The following is a 22,864-nucleotide window of genomic DNA, read 5'->3' on the forward strand; positions in this document are numbered from 1 at the left end:
GATGCGTGCGTGTTGAGGTGTGTGTGTGTCTATCTGTGCGTGTGTGTGTAGAATGTCTGATTCTCCGAGGAGAGTTGCCTGTTGACTACAGCTGGCACTGATTTTTATTACATCCAAGATAACATTTCCCAGATCTTGTATTTTTCCTAAATGAACTTGAAAATGAAGCATTTGGAATGGAGGTTGTTTTGTGCAGTAGTTTGCGAAGCGACTTATCCTTGAATGTTGTTGAATTATGGATAATACACAGGTCCTTAGTCCATGTCCTTCACCTACAGTACGCTGTTCGTGTGTGTGAGGCTCCCTGGTCTGTATGTGCGTTATAGTTTGAGTGTGTAGCATTCTCTGTGGTGAGTCTGTTCCAGTGTGTTAAGCAGATGGCTCCCTCCACACCACTGAACGTTTCAACAGAACGCCTCCCAGCACCCTGAACTTTAATCCACCTGGCTTTATTGCTGACCAGACCACATCAGTGACACACCCTCCTGTTTTACACACATACAACATACACGCGCACGCACACACACTCTTTCAAGTCTCATACTTTCCCCTGCATCTGTACAAAAAAGACCTTTTCAGAAAACTTGCTCACCTCAGTTTGGACATTTATTACAATGCAATATGGCACTCAGTCAAATCCAACATCCCTATTTTACAACAAGTAACCTTGATAATAAGACCATAAATAGAATGAAATTCTTCATGTACCTGAACTCCTTTTCAAACAATAACATTTACAAAGACATGTAATACCTACAGTATACGTATGCTAATGGTGGACTAGATAGAACTGCTAATTCCATTGTTGGTGTGTTCATTCTAAATAGAAAGGCGGTAATGGCAGGAGACAATACATTCTATTACAGATCAACCTCCTCTCCTCCCATCCTTTTGGCTTGGCATATCCCCACCTGGTCCTTAAACACAGATCTCTGCATGCAAACATCCACAGGCACGCGAATGCACACGCACACTCGCATACATATTACATTGTCATTGACTTCTACAAGTTCTTCGACATTTTTCAGGATTAGCCCAAAGCAGGTAAAACAGCCCTTTACTTGCAGCTGGAGATCTCAAGACGTTATGTCACCGTTCAGCTATAACAATACATTTACATCACAAGAACGACTAAACAAAAACTGGGATTCATACAGTATGAAATGCCTCAGGCCACGCTTGGTGGACATTTTGTCCTGGTTTAATGTTTCACCTACTGACATTCGGGGGACATTCTAACAAGACATTTGTGTTTGCCGAGAGAACCCGACATTCAAGCCATGTGGAAGTGTCCGCAGTAATGACTTGGAGTGTTCACGTGCTTTGAGCTCAGAAAAATAACCAAGAAAGTCAAGTGAGGTTTGCTAACTATCTATTCCTAGAGAAGTACTGTACTAGTTCCTGTAGCTAATGTTAGCCAAGCGTTGTTATTCTGTGAGCAGTATGAGGACAGATGATCACATGATTACACATAATCGCAAAACAATGGCAATAAAATCCAAAGCAGATTAAACATTATTTACATTCACACATATATACAAAAAGTAAACAAAAAAACAGACAAAATGTTCAGTAAGTTCCACTGAAACACTGAGTAAACATCTTCAGCAGTTTCCTCTGCTGAAGAGAACAATCCTCAGGTAGTTCAAATGTCACAGAGTTTATAAAAGTGCTGCTTTTCAGTCCTACATTCATACATTCTGCTGTAGCGTTGTTGTTTTCTTGTGAGGGTCTCAATCTAAAGTGCATAAATGAGGTGAAAGGAATTCCTCATTAATGAATTGTTTCTGTTACGTATCCGTTCCCTGGCTCAGACGGGAAACATACTGTCTTGCATCTGTTCCTGTATTTGTTGCATGTGGGACAGCATTACTGGCTGCACACTGGCAAGGATCTGGTCCTGGTGGGACGGTGTGATGATTCCAATACTGGCCAAGTCCCTGGAAACATGGAATGACTCAATTAGCCATGTTCAGAGTTAAGAAGACCATGCACAGAGAGAGAAAGAGTGTGAGACAGAGAGAGAGCGCGAGAGACTCACTGGTGTGTGAGGGTTACTAGTCTGTCAGGGCTGGTGTATCCTGCAGCAGTGAGGGTGTCTCTGTACATGTCCATCCCTATGGCCTGGAGCCAGTCTTCTACTGACCACATGGACACAAACCCCTGGCCCACAGGCTCCAGCAGAGAGGGAACTATAGGCCTGCAGGGAGGGGGGGAAGTCATCAGGTCTGGAACATGCCGAAAACACTTGACAATGACAACGCAACGGCGTGCATGGTTGTTAGACATGCGTGTGCGGGTTGTGTGTGCGTGTGCGGGTTGTGTGCGCGCGTGCGTACCTCTCCCCTCCCGTCCTTCTCAGAGTGATGGTGGGGTTGCGGATGAGTTTATCCAGCATGTTGAGGATCTGTATGAAACTGGGCCGGTGTGTTCTGTCTCTCTGCCAGCAGTCCAACATCAGCTGATGTAGACAGACGGGACAGTCCATAGGGGGAGGCAAGCGATAGCCCTCATCCACGGCTTTTATCACCTGGAGACAGGAAATACATACAGGATGGGTAAAGGTCTTCCTAAACAATTTGGCAGGAAAACCACCTCGTGTGTGTGCCTCATGGCTGGTGTTTGAAGGTTAGACAGGTGATGTAACTGGCTTGGATGAACATGTTCAACCCCATCAGAACATCACAAATACAAATGACAGCCATTAACTGTTTGGAATGAAGTCACAAACAACGTATAGCATAGAAAAATGGCTATCCACCTGGCTATCACAATCCATAGCTCATGTTATGAACATCTTCTGTCTGGACTAGGAACATTCCACCTTCTGGGGAAACAACTAAAATGTAGATATTTCCCATAAACACACTTACATCCTGGTTACTCATGTCCCAATATGGTCTCTCTCCATAGGACATCACCTCCCACATGACCACGCCGTAGCTCCAGATGTCAGAGGCTGGAGTGAACTTCCTGTAGGTGATGGCTTCTGGAGCAGTCCATCTGATGGGGAGCTTCCCCCCAGGAGAATGGTAGGTCCCAGTCACCTCCTTCAACACACAGGAAGACTAATGAGTAGGGCTTCAGATGGGTCTGGCATTCAACTTGAGCCGACCCAGATCTCAAGGTGAGTGGTCTCACTTGTGTAGCAGGATGAATCATGTATTATACGTGTTCATGTTTTCTTCTGTGGTTCTATGTTCTCACCCTGGTGGTGTAGGCAGCCTCAGGGTCCTCTTGGAGGACTCGTGACAGGCCGAAGTCAGACACCTTACACACCAGGTTGCTGTTGACCAGGATGTTGCGGGCGGCCAGGTCTCGGTGGACGTAGCCCATGTCAGACAGGTACTTCATGCCCGACGCGATGCCCCGCAGCATACCCACCAACTGGATCACCGTGAACTGACCGTCATGTTTCTAACAAACACGGGGGGGAGGTATTTTAGAATGACATAACATACAGACTGAGCAAGACACAGATTCCGATGGAGAAAAAAGACACAGACAGTCAGAGAGCGGCATAGAGGAAGACAAACAAATGCTGACAGAGGGGAGAAAGAGACAGTCAGACTGGAAGATCGAGAGAGAGCCAGGACAGAGAAAGATGCTGCTTCTCTTACCCTCAGGAAGGTATCCAGGGAGCCATTCTCCATGAACTCTGTGATGATCATCACTGGTTTACCTGCAGAGGAGACCAACAAGCAGACGTCAAGAATGAATAAATAACAATAAACGTGCCAAAGTGGTGTTCCATAAAGATCAGTTTGGGATCCTGAGCTTTTTTAAATAGATTTATATTTTGAATGTAAACATAACCTGTATCCTCAAACATAACCTCAAATAGGTAAATGTAGCTGTCAATCACTCACATCGTGTGACCACGCCCTCCAGTCTGATGATGTTTGGGTGGTCAAACTGTCCCATGATGCTGGCCTCTGAGAGGAAGTCCCGCCTCTGCTTTTCAGAGTATCCTGCCTTCAGACTCTTTATGGCCACGTAGATCTCCCTCTTTCCCTGGAGACGCAAACGGCCGCTACACACCTCCCCAAACTCTCCTATAACACACAAACACAGTCTAAATAACTACACACCTTCCCAAACCCTCCTATAACACACAAACACAGTCTAAATAACTACACACCTCCCCAAACCCTCCTATAACACACAAACACAGTCTAAATAAGTACACACCTCCCCAAACCCTCCTATAACACACAAACACAGTCTAAATAACTACACACCTCCCCAAACTCTCCTACAACACACAAACACAGTCTAAATAACTACACACCTACCCAAACCCTCCTATAACACACAAACACAGTCTAAATAAGTACACACCTACCCAAACCCTCCTATAACACACAAACACAGTCTAAATAACTACACACCTCCCCAAACTCTCCTACAACACACAAACACAGTCTAAATAACTACACACCTACCCAAACCCTCCTATAACACACACACACAATATAAATAACTACACACCTCCCCAAACCCAGATAGAAAACTCACACAAACACAACAGATTTATAGTGTGACTCCCTTACCAATGCCAACCACCTTCTCTATGTGGATGCTGGAAGCATTGATCTCTTTAGCAAACTCATGGACCGCCTGGTCGGGATCTTCATATGTGGACGGGTCCACATAGATCTTCACCCCTGGGTTAAGGTGTTTCTCCTCCTCAGACTCCTGCTTGGCTTTGCTGTATTTACCCCTCCTGAACACAAAGACGTACAGGAAACAGTAGGATGAGTGGCACTGAACACAGCCATTCTAAAGGAGAGAGGGAAGAAGGAGAGGAGAAAATGGAAGGGGGGAGAGAAGGAGAGAGGAGGTGAGGAGAGAGGAGGTGAGGAGAGAGGAGAAGAGGGAGGAGACGGATGAAGAGATGAGAGGAGCAGAGGGGAAGAAGAAGGGAGGAGAATGGTGCTTCAGGCAATAAAAGAAAAGAAAAAGTGGGAACACTACCCTTTGTGTTTTTAAGTTGTGTGTGTGAAGGCTGAGCGAAGCTGATACAGAGGCTGTGTTGTTGTGACCATACTAATGATAAATCAGGGACAAGGGGATTACGAAGTGACCAATCATGCCTTTAGAAGGACAATGTCACCTCCTTAATCCCCCTACAAAGGCCTGACACACACACACACACACACACACACACACACACACACACACAACTGTGTACCTGCGGCTGATGATGAACACTGTGGTGGAGATGAGCAGCAGGATCACACCCCCGCTGATTGACAGCAGGAGCAGGGTGGAGTTAGTGGCATCGCCAATCAGAGGCAAGGGATCTGTCAAGAAGAGGAGAAAGTAGGTTTAAAAACAGGAAACTGTAATTCAGAAATGTTTTATGACTATCAACAATCCTTACTCCAAAACAGGTTAAAACAAGTGTCAACCTTCCTTACTCCAAAACAGGTTAAAACAAGCGTCAACATTCTATACTCCAAAACAGGTTAAAACAAGCGTCAACCTTCCTTACTCCAAAACAGGTTAAAACAAGCGTCAACATTCCTTACTCCAAAACAGGTTAAAACAAGTGTCAATGTGATTGTGTTGTACCTGAGTTAGTGGAGAACTCAAAAGGGGCACTGAACTCTCCGTAACCCGCGGCTGTGCGGGCGCGGACCTGGAACACATACACAGTGAGCGGACTCAGCCCTGTGATGTCAGCACTGCGGGAGGCCATCTTCATGACGCGGTAGGACCTTTCCTTCTGATCCTGATTGGACGAGAGACACAGAGAGAGGGAAACAATGGTGGGGTGTATCAATGCCTGGGCAAACATCTGTCAATTCTCTAAGGGCCAAATATAGGAGTCTTTCCAAAATACTAATCACCTCAATGCATCTCATTATAAGCTGTGAAGAAAAGGTGTCACGGTTGTGGTTGTGGTAGGACACAGGCACAGAGTCAAAATGGTGGAAATAATCCATGGTTTTAATCAAAACAAGAAACACAACAATGGCAGCAACCAGTGACGTAGGGCGTTCAGTACGAAACACAACCAAAATGAACCACACATAGAACATAAATAGGGTCCCCAATTGGAGGCAACGATCTACACCTACCTCTAATTGGGGAGGCCAAAAGGATTAGAGGTGGCTAAAGTCACCACCTTCTGTCCTGTCCTGACTATGGCCCCAGCCCAGTGCAGAGATGGCTAGAGGCATAGCCAGGACGTGACAAAAGGTTTCTGACCCTGATAACTGTCGTATGTTTTAACTGAGGGTCTGACAGAAATCCCTCCCCAAGTGGCCTGTAATCACAAAACCAGTCAAGCAAGGACACACAGACACATGAAGTCCCTGACCGCTCCTGTGGCCATCTCATTACAGGGCCCTACACTGGACGGATTTCTTTCTATTTCTCTCTTGACTCCCTCTAAATGGACAAAGTTACCCAGAGACTAGCCTATCAGCAGGACCTTAACAAATGTAATAGCCTCGCGGTCAAGAGCATTGATCAGTAATCAAATGGTCGCTGGTTGAATACCTGACTGAGCTGACAAATATGTTGTTGTACTCTTGGGCCAAATACTTAAAGTTACTGTAAATAGCTCCTGTAAGTCACTTTGGATATGGTTTTCTGCTAAATAACAAAAAATGACATTCTATGCTTGAGTTTTGGTTGAATGAGGACATTAACATACATTTAAGTCTCCTCTCTGCACCACCATGACAGGATGACAAGATAAGTGGCAGAGGGGTTCTTTCTGTCAACAACAGCAAATTCTAATTTTAAGGACGTCTCAGCTCACCGGAGTTAGAATACATCACAGTTAGCAGCAGACCATTATCTACCAAGACAATTGTCAAAAATAGTTATAGCTGCCATGTAAAGTATATATACCGCAGCAAATCAATTCTGTACTGAGCGAAATATACTAGATAATGCACGCACAAAGACAACATTGCTTGTGGACAATGACTTTAATGACTTTAATACCCGTAACACACTCATACTCATAACACCCTTACTGATACCTATAACACACTCATACTGATACCCATAACACCCTTACTGATACCTATAACACACTCATACTGATACCCATAACACCCTTACTGATACCTATAACACACTCATACTGATACCCATAACACCCTTACTGATACCTATAACACACTCATACTGATACCCATATCACCCTTACTGATACCTATAACACACTCATACTGATACCCATAACACCCTTACTGATACCTATAACACACTCATACTGATACCCATAACACCCTTACTGATACCTATAACACACTCATACTGATACCCATAACACCCTTACTGATACCTATAACACACTCATACTGATACCCATATCACCCTTACTGATACCTATAACACACTCATACTGATACCCATAACACCCTTACTGATACCTATAACACACTCATACTGATACCCATATCACCCTTACTGATACCTATAACACACTCATACTGATACCCATAACACCCTTACTGATACCTATAACACACTCATACTGATACCCATATCACCCTTACTGATACCTATAACACACTCATACTGATACCCATAACACCCTTACTGATACCTATAACACACTCATACTGATACCCATATCACCCTTACTGATACCTATAACACACTCATACTGATACCCATAACACCCTTACTGATACCTATAACACACTCATACTGATACCCATAACACCCTTACTGATACCTATAACACACTCATACTGATACCTATAACACCCTTACTGATACCTAAAATACACTCACACCCATAACACACTCATACCCATAACAAACTCATACAGATAACAGTTGTTTGACAGTGTCCTCACCTTCTCGTAGTACTTGACCTCGTACTCCAGGATGACCCCGTTGGGTCGGTCAGGCTGTTGCCATGCCAAAGACACCCCGTGCCTTGTGACGTCACTGGCCTGGATGGACGTAACCGAGGAGGGAGCTGAGAGAGCAACAGAGACAGACTTACCTTTTGACTCACACACCCCCAAACTGTATTGTGTGACACCATAAACCCCACACAGACCCCTTCCACTGAATACAAACACATGGTACCAAACAACCCAGTACAACCCAGCCATGCAGATAGCCCCCCCCCCCAAGTCCCCATACATCTTGAAACATTTCACGCTGTTAATCATTTTGACTCCAGGGCCAGTATGTCCTGCTTGTCCCTCACCATGACTGAGGCATAATTAGTATCCCCCTCCTAAACTCTAAACCTGCCATTCACAATCTAAAACACACTAAAATATATAGTGGTTGGTTGGTGTGCTTGTTTTGAATCTCAATAGTTTTTCTTTATCTGTTCCCTCCCTGTAAATGCATGTATATTATATAGTCACCCCTCATATTCCTGTTTTATAAGTCAATGTTGTGTAGATATTGCATTCTGTTCCTATATGTTCCATTCAGCGTGTGTAAATGTACTTAGAGACTAAATATAACTCTAGATTCTACCTCTTCCTTTGTGTCCCAGCAATATTGAGACACTGAATTTCAGGGGGAGAGACTTCTGTCCCTGGCCTATGTGAATGTACTCAGACACACGAAACACAGAACACACACAACACACACCCACAGTAAAACACACTTAACACATATGGAAACACACCCCTCATCTGACTCACACACCCCAACTAGCTAAAATGAAACACCTTGTAAAATGTCACAGACTTCCTAAATGTAAAGAGGGGTGGTCCAATGAGCATACCTTCTTCCAGCACACACACACACACACACACACACATCAAGTAACACACAGTCACAAAAACATTAAAGTGTGTTGACATACAACAATGAAAATGTCCTTTACAGGTGTAGGATTTAAATTTGAGCTTGTTTGCTAGAGGAAAACTATCTGCAGCAACATAAATTGTGATTAAAAATGAGCCAAACTCAGAAAGCTTTTTTTAGCCTCAAATACACTATATGTTAAAAATGTCCCGCATTACAACAAACCATGACAGAGAGTTATCAGATTGAGACACCACATCCTGTGTGTGTAGCTGACCCAGATAGACAAGACACATTGTGTTTTTGAAACATACACACGCTCACACATGCATGGCAACAAGAGACATGGGTATTGTGTGACTAAAAATCAACAAACCAATAAGATGATTACATCACTGTGGCATTCTGTTTATGACTCTAAGACAAGTCACTCTTTGAGAGTTAGACAATAACACACACACACACACACACACAGCCACAATGTATTACAAAACACACACACCACTCAGACACACAAAACATAACTCACAAAACAAATATACAAGAACACACGCACACACACATCAATGTAATTGAATTCCCATTCCTCTCTTAAAGGCAACCCACTCCATAGATTCTGACGGACTGACATACTGACACCGCAAAGTCCCAAGACTCCATGCGATGGACACAGCTAGTGGCCCCTGTAACATGGTTCACTCTCTACACACTCTCATTCTCCAGACCCCATGCGATGGACACAGCTAGTGACCCCTCTCTACATACTCTCTCACATGGAAACTCACCGGCCTGGTTGGTGGTGAGAGTGACAAACACACTCTGTCCAGCCCCTGCAGTGAGCCCCTGGGAGACCCCGTTGTGGGCGTGGATGGTGAAGGTGTAACGCGTGTGTGCCTGCAGCTCACTCACGCACACCCTGGTGGTCCTCAGGCCACTCTGCTGTGGGGAGAACAGGACATCTTGACTGCAGGGCAGGCAGAGCTGACCCACGAGAGGCCCCTCGGGACCTCCAAGGCTCTCAGCCTCTCCAAGTTGACTCCCGGACTGATTCCCAATCCAAGTTTGATTCCCAGTGTGACTCTCAGGTCCGTGGCAGAGCCAACAGTCCACACTGTAGCTGATGTCCGATCTCCCTCCGAGACTCAGGGGAGCGCTCCACTCCAGGACCACAGACGTCTCGTTGACTTCTGAGATCAGCTGCTGTGGAGCAGAGGGTGGTTCTGGAATACATGGAACAGGGAGGTTGAATAACAGAATGGATTGTAGTTATGGTTACATACTTTCCTCTTGTGGTTAAGTTCATCCTTATGTCTGTGTGTGAGTGCGTTTGTTTTATCAGGCTGACTGGTTGAACCATGTGCTGCATTAAGGCATAATTAAGTTAATGACATCCAGACAAAGGACTCAGTATGACCGTAAAGAGAGATACAGAGTGGGAAAGCTGTTAATAGAGAATATTCATGGACAGTCTCAATGCTCTATATCTAGGGCCCTATGCTTTCCACATTGCGGAGAACACGGACGGAATCGCGGAATCCAGACATAAACACGGAATTCAGACATAAACACGGAATCCAGACATAAACACGGAATTTAGACAAAAACACGGAATTGAAAGAATTATATATTTTGTATGTTTTATTTTCATTATTTGTTTTCATATATAAAGTGAATAATAATAATATTACTGTAATTGTACTGTTAATTATCACCAAATTTAGCCTATTCTAAAAGTGCAATGGATCTGAAAGAAAAACTGAATCTTTTTATGATTATCGCACGAGCATCAGAGCAGTGTACAAAATGGAATCACAGAAAAATAAAATAGAATTTTGAAAAGAAAAAATAGAATTGTCCTAAAACATCTAACTGTTTTCATAGGGCCCAATATCTCCCATCCAGGACATGCTGGATGAACCAGTGTAGATCTGTCAGCTGACCAATGGAAAACAATGGGTGCTCTTACGTGTGCAAGACATGGATGCAGGGTCATTTTCGGAGCGATCGTATCCCGGGTTGCAGTCACAGACAGAAGCTCCCTCCTTCTCCGAGTGACTGTGTGGAGGACACTTAGAACACGCTCCGTCTGTAGACACTGCCCTGTAGAAACCAACCTTACACGCTGCAGACAGCAGGCAGACAGACAGACATGGGGAGAACATGCATTTAGATTTTATTACAAGCAACCAAATACAACTGCAATGGTATTAAAATATGTAATTTCCCCTTTTGCACGACTCTTCCAGGTGTAAATACGTATCTCTGTTTGCTCTGCCTTGTTTCCAGGGGTGAATAAGTCTTGGCGGAGGGAGGGGTTTGGAATTTAGGAATGACAGAGTGTGTTTTGAGTGTGATGACTGAATGACCAAGTGTGTTGTGAGTGTGATGACTGAATGACAGAGTGTGTGGTGTGTGTGTGAGGACTGAATGACAGAGTGTGGTGTGTGTGTGTGAGGACTGAAAGACAGAGTGTTTAATGACACTGTCATCAGTAAGAGGAAGTCTTCCCAATGGAATGTCCTGTCTCTGTAATCAATGTCCTCCAAACTATCCCTCTTCAGCTGGGAGGTTCCTACTGCCCTCCTTCGCTCTCTACCTCTCTCTACCTCTCCTTCTCTCTACCTCTCCTTCTCTCTCTACCTCTCCCTCTCTCTCTCCCCCTCTCTCACTGTATTTCCCACGCCCTCTAGCCGTTGCCTCTCACTCACACATTACATTGCCTATCTCCCCCTCTCCCTCCCTCTCTCTCAAAGAAAAAGGAATGCTTTGAAGTTTGTTAATGGTTTTTGTAGTTTAATCGATACCAGTTCAAACTCTGATAGCATAACACACACACACCCACACATAAGTGCACACCCACACACAAATGCATGTAGGACTAAAAGTATTTTTAACGACCAGGAAACTGAGAAGGAGCGATGATCCACGCAATACTTCGACCTCAGCTGACCTGGAATGGGTGGTAACAAGGTTGGAAGAACAGAAGGAACAGACTCATTCCCCCTGGTAGGTATAACTAAGGACGTATAGATGTTCTGAAATAAGTAAATATAAAAAATGTATATTAAATCAGACCAAGGTTGTCCAATTTAACTGTAGAGACAAGTTCTGTATTTTTACAGGTCACGTTTATAAATATAATGTATTATTATGTATTATTACGTTTGATATTTTGTAACACTTACAGTGTTACAACACTTTCGTAACACTGTAAAGTAGCTGGTGCTTCTAGCAATCACCAATAGGGATCTGAATAAAATCCCAAACACACAGATAAGACTCACCAATATCTGTTATCAGTGTTTTTATGGATGTATGACTAACTATACTTCAGTGGAGTTAGGGTGGATGAGCTGAGTAAGGCATTGAGAGCCGCTCCCTCTCCTCAGATAGCTGTGTCGGGCTCCAACACTTCACAGCAGTTCTCGGTACATCTGTCCTCAATGAAGAGACATAAGCCAAGTCATTGCACGTAGGACAAGTTGAACAAGTGTGTGTGTGAGACATCATGATGTGGAACTGTTCATGGTGGGGGTTGTTGGGAGGGGACGACAGAGAGGACAGAGCAGCCGTCTATTGAGGCCCCTATTGGGTTAATGACACCTTTAGAAGAGCGACATCAGCTGCCGTCCCAGGTCACCAGTCCCACCCTCTGCTGCGCAAACACACGCAGCCCTTTTCACGACAGAGAAGCTAAAAAGAGTCTCAGAGACTCTTGAGGGATCGAGACAACAACAAAGGCAGCACATTATTACACAACTGTACGTAGTATGACAGATTGTTATATTTGCTTCTGTTATTTTTTGTCTTCACGGTTGTAATTTATTATGTTAATTTCCCCCCGTTTGCTTTGACAATGTGTTTAATTGTTTCCCAATGATCATGCCAATAAGGCCCTATAAACTGAGTTGACATTGAATTGAGAGAATAGACAGAAAGACAGTGACCTGAAAGGATTTAGTATTGCTAATAGGTTTATGGCGGCACACCATCCTCTTCTTATTCTCTCTCTCTGTCTCTCTCTGTCTTGCTTTCATCCACCTGTCCTCTGCTCACGCTGGAAAAGAGGGAGGATGCCAGGGTGGGTTGGAGACAAAGCCAGCTCACAGCACTGTCCTGTTCTTCTGCTACAGCTCAATGGCTCAGTGTGCCAACAATCTCCTGTCTGCCAGTATGGTTGAATGTGTGCCAGTGTGTTGTGTGTGTGTGAGACAGGGAGACAGAGACAGAAAAGGTAAACAGAGACAAAGAGACGGGGAGACAGAAAGTCAGTGGGACAGGGAGACAGAGAGACAGGGAGACAGAGAGACAGCGAGACAGGGAGACAGGGAGACAGGGAGACTAGGAGACAGAGAGACAGGGAGACAGGGAGACTAGGAGACAGAGAGACAGGGAGACAGGAAGACAGAGAGACAGGGAGACAGAGAGACAGGGAGACAGAGAGACAGAGAGACAGAGAGACAGAGAGACTGGGAGACAGGGAGACTAGGAGACAGAGAGACAGGGAGACAGGGAGACAGGGAGACAGAGAGACAGAGAGACAGGGAGACAGAGAGACAGGGAGACAGGGAGACAGAGAGACAGGGAGACAGAGAGACAGGGGCCATGTATATGGGGTTTTACTAAAGTTGTGGGATCAGAAGGATTGTCAAACAAGGACATTTTACTTTGTGCAGAAGCATTCTCAGTGCCTATAGGGTTATGTTTTTGGGAATATGATTATGTTCATCGTTAAGATTTGGTGTTAGGGGATAAGGTTGGGTTTATGATTAGAGGGAACAGGATTTTGAAAGGGAATAATGTTTGGGGTCCCCACAAAGCTTGTCAAATGTTAAATGTCTATATGCTGAGTTTGTGTCTCTTTGACTGACAGCTCTGGGTCATTCGTCAGACTCAGAGAGACAAGAATCCCACCCCTTGATAAGACCCAGGAGGCCGGGACAAGAATGCACACAGTAGGAGAGTATGTGTGGTGGGCAGGGGGAGGCAGGTGACAGAGGATGAAGGACAGTGGTGGGTACACACACACACACACACACACACACACACACACACACACACACACACACACACACAGTAAACAGATTCTTTGCTTTTGTCTCCAATCTCCTGATGAGAGCAGCTGAAACTGGCAGCCATGCCATCAGGTACTGTAGGGGGTAGATAACTCACATTGTTCTCTATTATCCAATCACTGTATGTGTGTGTGTGTGTGTACACATATGTGTGTGTGTGTGTGTATGTGTGTGTAAGAGAGATCCCCCTCTGCTCCTATAGTTTTTCTTCCTTTTAACAGAATGCTGAGTGGATAGAATGAGAAATTTCTGACTTCATATCTGCTGCAAACTCAGTTGTCTATGTGGTAGAGAGAAAGAGAGAGAGAGAGCGAGAGAAAGGGAGAGAGAGAGAGAGAAAGAGAGAGCGAGAGAAAGGGAGAGAGGGAGAAAGATAGATAGAGAAGGGGGTAATTGTTGCAGGGTGCTTTTGACATGCTAATATTCTCAATGTCGGTTCCAACTGCAAGTGACATCCTCCCCCACTCTGAGCCTACACACACACACACACGCACACACTAAACGCTGTGTGAATGTGAAACTAAATCTAGCTAGACTAGTGCGCGTAGCAGGTCTCAGTGACCAATGAAGTAAGGCGCATACATGAACCTTGTAATTATCCCTAAAGAAGAGGAGTGTCGTTTGTACATACACTGACTAATGCATTGCGCATTATGACAGTGATGTGTGCGTGTGGTGAAGGTGGTTTGTAATCCTGGTCTACCTTAAGGGCAAGGCAGGACCAAGCATCCATGGGAAAAGGCAGACATCTCGCCCACTACAGAGGAGTCATATTTAATACTATTAAACCAGATGTCCACACTGCAGAGGAGTCATATATAATACTATTAAACCAGATGTCCACACTGCAGAGGAGTCAAATATAACACTATTAAACCAGATGTCCACACTGCAGAGGAGTCATATATAATACTATTAAACCAGATGTCCACACTGCAGAGGAGTCATATATAATACTATTAAACCAGGTGTCCACACTGCAGAGGAGTCATATATAATACTATTAAACCAGATGTCCACACTGCAGAGGAGTCATATATAATACTATTAAACCAGATGTCCACACTACAGAGGTGTTGACATACATCTCCTTGATAATCACACTGCATGTGGGACACCAACCAGGGTTCAGGTAGGACTGGGACACCAACCAGGGTTCAGGTAGGACTGGGACACCAAGCAGAGCTCAGGCAGGATTGGGACACCAACCAGGGTTCAGGTAGGACTGGGACACCAACCAGGGCTCAGGTAGGACTGGGACACCAAGCAGGGCTCAGGCAGGATTGGGACAACAACCAGGGTTCAGGTAGGACTGGGACACCAACCAGGGCTTAGGCAGGATTGGGACACCAACCAGGGTTCAGGTAGGACTGGGACACCAACCAGGGCTCAGGTAGGACTGGGACACCAACCTGGGTTCCTGTAGGACAGGGACACCAACCATGGTTCAGGTAGGACTGGGACACCAACCTGGGTTCTGGTAGGACAGGGACACCAACCATGGTTCAGGTAGGACTGGGACACCAATCAGGGCTCAGGTAGGACTGGGACACCAACCTGGGTTCCTGTAGGACAGGGACACCAACCATGGTTCAGGTAGGACTGGGACACCAACCTGGGTTCTGGTAGGACAGGGACACCAACCATGGTTCAGGTAGGACTGGGACACCAGCAATGAGACATCATCAGGGGCTACATTCACCTCCATGATCACAGAGTGGTGGCTGGCAGAGCCTTGGGTCCACTATTACAGTTAACTCTTCTTATATCCCCAGGTCCACTGGGACCCATAACTCCCTCCAATGCCCATCCCTCCCACTCATTTATCAACTCCATGACTAGCTCCACCCACCCTTCACTCTGTCCCTCCCTCTATCCATCACCTAGACAGCTGACACACTGGAGGGGCCAGGGGCTCTTCCGCTGCGCAGAGGGAGATGAGAGGACGACAGGCCAGGGTCATACAGAAACACACGTAATGAGCTAGATTTGCATTTGCACATTTTTTTTTAAATGTAAATGACTAAGATGAACGCACCTTTACTGTGAATGTTGCACTTTACTCCTTTTGTTCTCCACTCCAAAACTTTCTACAGCTTACTCTCTATGTGTCTCTCTTTAAGTCTCACTCCCTCTCTGTCTTTACTCCCTCTATCACTCACTCTGTCTCTCTACACATTGTCAAAGCTACTGGAAAATAGAAAAGTGAAATACAAATAATCAGAAGTTCACACAGTTACTTTCAGTGCAAATAGTTAGAGGTATAAGGGGCAAGTTAAAATAAAAAAACTTATCTTTTTTTCATGGATGTGTATATGACCAGCAACTATTCTATAAAGTGAAAACAGATATTTCAGATGTTTCCAAAGCTGTTTCTGTTTGACCGGTATTCCTTCTCTCATGACTGAGAGCCACACATAGTGCTGCTGTGACTGAACATAACTGAAAATAAAATAATGAACAACACTGTAAACATGTATATGTATCTTGGATTTGTTTTCAAATTCTCAGTGGATCCATATGATCAGTGGAAAATAGATTTTACCACTAGGGATGGTAACTATTCAAATGTTTTTTGAATATTGAACATGAATATGGTTTTAAATTCTATTAGTAAATCTGAAAACATTAGCTTAGCAGTAGCTTAGCTGCGCACAGTGCAAAAGATAGGAGCTTGTGGTATCCTGCCACTGTGGATAAGATGGATCAAGCATAGGCTGTAAAACTGTATATCTCTGTTAAGGTCTTGGTAGCATTGCAATTTGCTTGCCTGCAAACCTGGATGATATATGTTTCTAAATGTTCAAAAGACAGAGACTCCACTGGCCCTGGGGAAGGAGTTCATTGCCATCTTTTGCAGTGTTGTTGGTTTCCCTCCTAACCCCACTTCGTATGAATCTTTCAAATTCTTTAATTTTAGTGAGAGGCCATTTTAAAACCGGTCAGGAGGATTGTTTTTCCCAGGAAATGTTATGGTCTGTTGTTGATAATACCGGTAAAGGGTTTTCCCAAAGTTACTGTTCTATGCAGATTCCCCAGTGAATATTGGGATCACTTCAGTGGATTAGGGTGATCTCTCTTTCTCCCTGTCTCCCTCTCTTCGCATCTCTCTGTCGGTCTTTCTTCCTCGTCTCTTTTAGTAGACAGGTGCTGATCAAGTATTCAGGATTCAGAGAGAGAAGCAGACAGGATATGCATATTCAGAGTGTCAGTACCTTTGTTTTAGAGACAGGAGCAAAACACACAGCACAGCCCTGTGATACACACACAGACACAAACACACACACACGCACCCGCACACTCCCACACCTGCTCATAATTATGACAGACAACTGTAATTACACACTCAGTAGGGCTATCTACACCCACTACCTCTCTCTCTTTCTGTCCATCTATCTCTCTCCATCGCTCCCTCTTTCTCTCTTTATATCTCTCACTTTATCACTCTTTCATCCTCTCTTCATCTTTCTCTTCATCTCTCTTCCCATCTCTCTATATCACCTCAAATACACAAACACAGACACACTGCAGACAATAGAATCACACATGTACACACACTGATACCGCCCACATACACACACACACACACACACACACACGTACACACAAACATGCACACACAGATACCGCCCACATACATACTCATACATATACAAACACACACAGAGTTTCAACAGCAGACAAGCATCCCGATTGAACAAAGCCCCTCAGAAAAAGGCTGTGAAAAACTCTAACAAAACTCAGAGATCCTCTGTCATTCCAGAGCCTGTCAGTCCATTCTGTTGTCTCTGTACCTCCCTCTCTTCCACTCCACACAGCCGAATCGCAGCTGTCACAGTTCTGACGTCTTCATCAACCTCGGTCATGACCCTGCCCCTTCTAGGCTTAACAGAGTGTGTGAGTGAGTTTGTGTGTGTGTGTGAGTGTGTGTATGTGTATGTGTGAGTCTCTGTGCGTTTCTTTGTGTGTTTGAGTCTGACAATGTTTTTTGACGGCTTCATCAAGCTTGGTCATGACCCGTTACAGAAGGAGGGGCTGGGGGTGAGAAGTAAGGGCATTGCAGGATAAAGATATGAAGGGGGCTAACCCTGAACCTCTTCTGTTCTTTCTCTCACCCCTGAGCGCCCTCTCTAACACTCCCATATAGCAACAGTTTGGGGGCTGGGCTCTCACTGATGCTTTGTGACTTCACTGGCCTGCTCATATAAGCCCCTTTCCAAACCAATCCCTCCTTACTGTCCTCCCTGTTTCTATCAATCTTTCTGCCCACACTGATGATGAACGCCTCCACACCTCCCACCATCCAGACTGTATCCATCCAATGGCACGCGAGCCTGCGACACAGCTTCTGAACTCTTTCTGCGTGTCTCTACATGGTCCTCAACCGCACCTTCTCATTCCTCACTCTGGTCCTGGTTTTGTCTCTCTTATTGGTCAGGCGACCATAGTGCCGCGATCTGCTGACATTGTTTAAATTATAAGATTGAATACTGAGTCCACTCAGGCTGACATGATTTCTCAAATCACTAGTGCTCCAGTCCAGTGGGCTGTTTAACGCAACAGAGTGGAGCAAAGGAAACCAGTCCTTCAGTTCAGTTCAAATATGATCACAGACAAGGGTCAAGTTAAATCTAGTTAAAGTAAACAGCTTTTAGATGTCATAAGCTCTTCTATGGATGGAGCGGAGAGATATAGAGCTGCAGAACCTGGTGTCTGTAACATATACACATTTGATGGCTACCCCTTTCTCTACTCACACAAACACACCCCCTCTGCTTGGTCCGCAGGCCTCGAAAAGTTATAGCCGTTTCTTATGCAATTAGCCTGCTGGGACGGCCATCATAAATAAGACTGAAAGAATAGACCCCCAGCTGTATATCACTCACTTCTGAAGCATTGACCCTTTAACTGGTGTGTGTGTGTGTGTGTGTATGTATGTGTGTGTGTATGTGTGTGTGTGTGTGTATGTTGAATAGAGAGAATAATGGTGTGCTATAAAACTGTCTTTGGAACTTCTGTTCCCTCTGTGTCTCCTATTTCCTTCCTCTGTCCTCCAGTCCTATAAGGGCTGATGACAAACTTTAGCTCCGTCCAGTAAGTGTATTCACCTCAGGGTCGAATAAATTTTCAAGAAAATTTTGTTCTAACATTTCTACAACAAAGTAATGTAAATCAAATGCCTTACCCTGACAGGCTCCGTTTATCTCCTCGAATCCCAGGTTACAGATACACCCACCAATGGGGACCAACCATTCCCCGTCTGCGCCACAATACATCTTAGGCTCCTCCCTCTCATCGGATCGATTCACACACGACCCCCTGACCTCCACTAATGAGGAAGTGTCAGCCCCTGTGTTGGTATCTGGGAAGGTCGCTAAATTGCGGACGGTAAGCGGGCAGGTTTTGAAGAAGACGCGTACGGAGACCAGGGCGATGCAGGCGCCGACGTCCTGGAAAGCCAGGTAGAAACCCTTCCGGCTTGTGACCTTGACGTCACGCACCTCCGTGTTCAGTTTCATGATGCGGTCCCCGATGTCCACCTGGTCAACATAATAATAACACCCTTAGTCACAGTCAGTACTCACCGCAGCACAAGGACGTATCAAGGACCATGTAAACCAACCAAGAGTCCTAACCTGGGTGAAGCTCTCGTCTGCTGCCACTGTGTCGATCTTGAGGAAGTTGTTCTCTCTAATGTAGTGCTCTCTGTCGTTGTTAGACTCATAGTAGTAGAGGTTAAAGGTCTCTTTGCAGGTTCCAGTGACTCCCGGCAGGCTGTTACAGTCGCGGAGGGTGAACTTGATTTCCACGTAGACACGCTGCGCCCCAGACCGAGGGATCCAGTCGGTTCTGAGCCAGTTGCTCTGGCTGGGCTCCATCACGTTACACACCTGGTACGTTCTGATGGGTACGTTCTTCTCATCCATGATACTAACTTCCTCCCACTGGAAACACACGAACTCTGATCATTAGGCCAAAGTCATTTCAAGTGATTATTCAGCTTAGCATTTTTCTTGGATAGTTTATCAAAGACTTGTTATGGAGTTGTATGGGGAGCTGGCCTTCCTGTGTAATTGGCATCTTATTACCATGGAATGATAATGAGGTTTCCCACTCCCTGCTGGTGAAAGCTTTAGATGTACTAAGCCAGAGAGCGTGTCTGTTTAGAGAAGGGAAGATGTTCTATAGGAGCTGTCAGGGAGGATGACTACAAGTTGTATTCCCTCCTTTGGTGTCTTTGTCGCAGGACCGAATTCACAGCTGTCTCAGTCATTACGCTGTACACTGGCTCCGACTGTGATGTGGAGAGCTGGGGAGTGTGTGTGTGTGTGTGTGTGTGTCTGTGAATCGGGTGAAGGGGGGTGGCAATCAAAGGACTTAGTGCATAGGGACCAGGACCTTGTCAATCAAGCAGTTGAGGAAAAGAAAGTGAGTGCAGGGAGTCTGGAGAGGAGTCAAGTTCACCAATAACTCTTAAAATAACAAAGAGGCTGGAGAGGGAGAAAGAGAGTATTTATGTCTGAGCGAGAGCAAGAGAGAGAGAAAGAGAGTCCGGGGAAAGACAGAGAGAGATGGAGGTTGCAGTTGAATGCAGTCCAGCTTGGATTGTGCAGTATTTAAAAAATACCTACTTATGTACAACCATTGCAAACGCACATTCTCACTAGTTTTTCTGCGTCTTTTAAGCAAGCACACTCACCCCTCCTTCTGTTGGACTGGCTGCCCATTTCAATTCTCCAGGAACTGTCCTTGTGTCCAGTAATGTTACTAAAAGTTACACACAAGTACACACAAGTAAAAACACGATTAACACTTTCCATTGGCAAAACATGAAAATAAGAAAATTTCCAGCCACTCTGGGGCTTCAGTTGAGCCCATACATATTCATATGTTGCAGATATTGCAGAAAAATCATAAAAGCATTGGAGAGATAAAACAACATAATTTCTAAAATATACTGAAACGAATTATAGATTTTGAACAACACGTTACAATATTTGACTCATAAGGGATTTGTGAAAAACCCCGTATCGCAAAACGTCAGTATGAATCACATTGCTGAAAACGGCACTAGGCCTACGTTTTTTGTTTTGTCAAAAATGTGAAATCTATCTAAATATTTAAGTTTTATAGGTTCGCACTGCTGCTATACACTTTAAGGATATCGGTTGCTGCTTGCTTTGAATTGAAACTGTCAACTGTGTAAGGAAGCAGGAAGCGGCACAGATCTTTAGATTGCAGTGATTTAAAGGGTGATGATCATATCATCATTTTCGGCTTGTGGTTAAATTGTGGTATACAAGTTAAATGAAAGAGCAACAACGGAATATTCCATGCACACGGTTGGACAGATCAGGGACATTCCATACGTCGTAACGAATCGAACCCAGGCAGGTTATTTAAGGCAGGACAGACGTGAAACGCACTCAAATTGTGTATACGGGTTTAATTGTTATACATTCAAAAATAATAAGCATTGCTAACCAAATGTAGACTATCGTGATCATGTATGAAGGGATACAACAAAACCTCAACGGGGACGACACGGTATCCGAACAAAAAAACCTACTTCGCAGAATAACCGCAAGTAATCTAAATATTTCCGCAAGTAATCTAGATATTTAAGACTCCCTCCCTTACCTTCGTTCGGTGGATATACTCGAGCGGCTGAAAGAACCATAACCAACCATATAAATGCACAAGTTGTTCTGCCGAAACTCGCAGCCATTTGTGCTGTATGGAAGTATCTCCGTTTAACTCCACACATGGGCTGTAGTTGCTCCATCCCTGTGGGAAAACTGTGTGGGAATGATCCACCAAACGTTGTGGGCACGGGGCGGTCTTGCGTTCCTCTGACGCAGCTTTAGGTATCTTCTCTGGTCAGCGGTCTGGTCTCTCGCTTGTAAAGGCAATATGCCTGGATGTCAGGCGTGAACTCGGTAAAGGGGTGCTTTTCTTTCAAGTTTTTTTATGCGTTTGAGTTTTTTTAAGTCATAAAAGTGGACTATATTGCATAATGTCTGAGTAATTGTACTTTTTAAAATAAAAACTGCTCTTAGGACACTAGAAGATGAGAAAAGGGTCATGACTTACGTCAATAATATATTAAAGAACACGCGACATCGGTTCAAGAAGAGTCAAGCTCATAAAGAACAAATAGACCTACTACATACTTTGCTGTAGTAGTCCCCCGATTGGGACAAATTGCTCTAACATTTAATGTTATTTATTCTCAACATTCAACTCATCAAATGTGATTCCAATTTAAATAAAGGCCCCTTGTTGCTGAAAACGACTCCTCACTGAAAAAGACGATGAGGGGGATAGCGCCCCCTGTCGTTACATCTCCACCGGACGTTATCGCACTTGGGGCAGCGTTGGGAATGAGATCTAGGTTGATGGTCCCTTTATGCTCCTAGCCAGAGGCGGTTCTAGTGAAAATAACATACTGTACTATATTTAGCATTTTTGCTAATTTTATTTAGAATTTTCACTGGGGCCCCAGGCATTCTGGGGCCCTAGGCGGCTGCCTACTTTGCCTAATGGTAGCGCCGCCTCTGCGCCTAACTGATCTCAATAGACCAAAGCTACAACTGTGATACTATTATCCTAAAAAGCCAAAATGGGGTCTTGAACTTGCAACGAGTCTCTTGTTGGACAAGTGCACTGCCATAACAATCAAGACCTATTGGCAAAGGTCATACTGCATATACATCGGCTGTATACAGGGAGGCTACTGCAGCAAGAACAGTCTCACTAAAAAAAAGACTGAATCCATCCGGATCAGACTCCAACAGGCTGACTCCATGCTAAGCAGAATCTAAAAGTGTAGATGATAACAATGAACAAAGGAAGGGGTTGCGACTTGTCCTCCCACACCTGTTTCTCAATGGAGCAGAGAGACCCTGTTCTATAGCCTGTTATTGCGTTTGTATCCCATCCAACTTTGAAGTCTAGTATCTTTAATTCCATTCTGCGTGTGTGACTTGGGTTTTTGATTTGTCCGTATTGACATGGGTTTTGTGACGGGGAGTTGGAAC

General features: G+C 44.7%; 1 protein-coding gene across 1 annotated transcript; it reads right to left on the bottom strand.

Moving 5' to 3' along the window:
* Positions 1-588: 588 nt before the first annotated feature.
* On the bottom strand, positions 589-21,685 carry LOC105022253 (ephrin type-A receptor 4). Its single transcript, XM_010890498.3, has 17 exons — positions 21,465-21,685; positions 20,524-20,591; positions 19,460-19,768; positions 19,009-19,363; positions 10,715-10,870; positions 9,534-9,968; positions 7,830-7,954; positions 5,578-5,737; positions 5,195-5,306; positions 4,554-4,726; positions 3,870-4,055; positions 3,621-3,682; positions 3,208-3,417; positions 2,874-3,050; positions 2,340-2,530; positions 2,042-2,200; positions 589-1,940 (listed from the first exon to the last, which is right to left on the bottom strand). Exons 1-17 carry the CDS (start codon positions 21,607-21,609, stop codon positions 1,811-1,813), a joined length of 3,153 nt encoding a protein of 1,050 aa, XP_010888800.1. The 5' UTR covers positions 21,610-21,685; the 3' UTR covers positions 589-1,810.
* Between the last annotated feature and the right edge of the window lie 1,179 nt (positions 21,686-22,864).

This window comes from Esox lucius, chromosome 3 (genome assembly GCF_011004845.1).
Source record: "Esox lucius isolate fEsoLuc1 chromosome 3, fEsoLuc1.pri, whole genome shotgun sequence".
Lineage (NCBI taxonomy): Eukaryota > Metazoa > Chordata > Actinopteri > Esociformes > Esocidae > Esox > Esox lucius.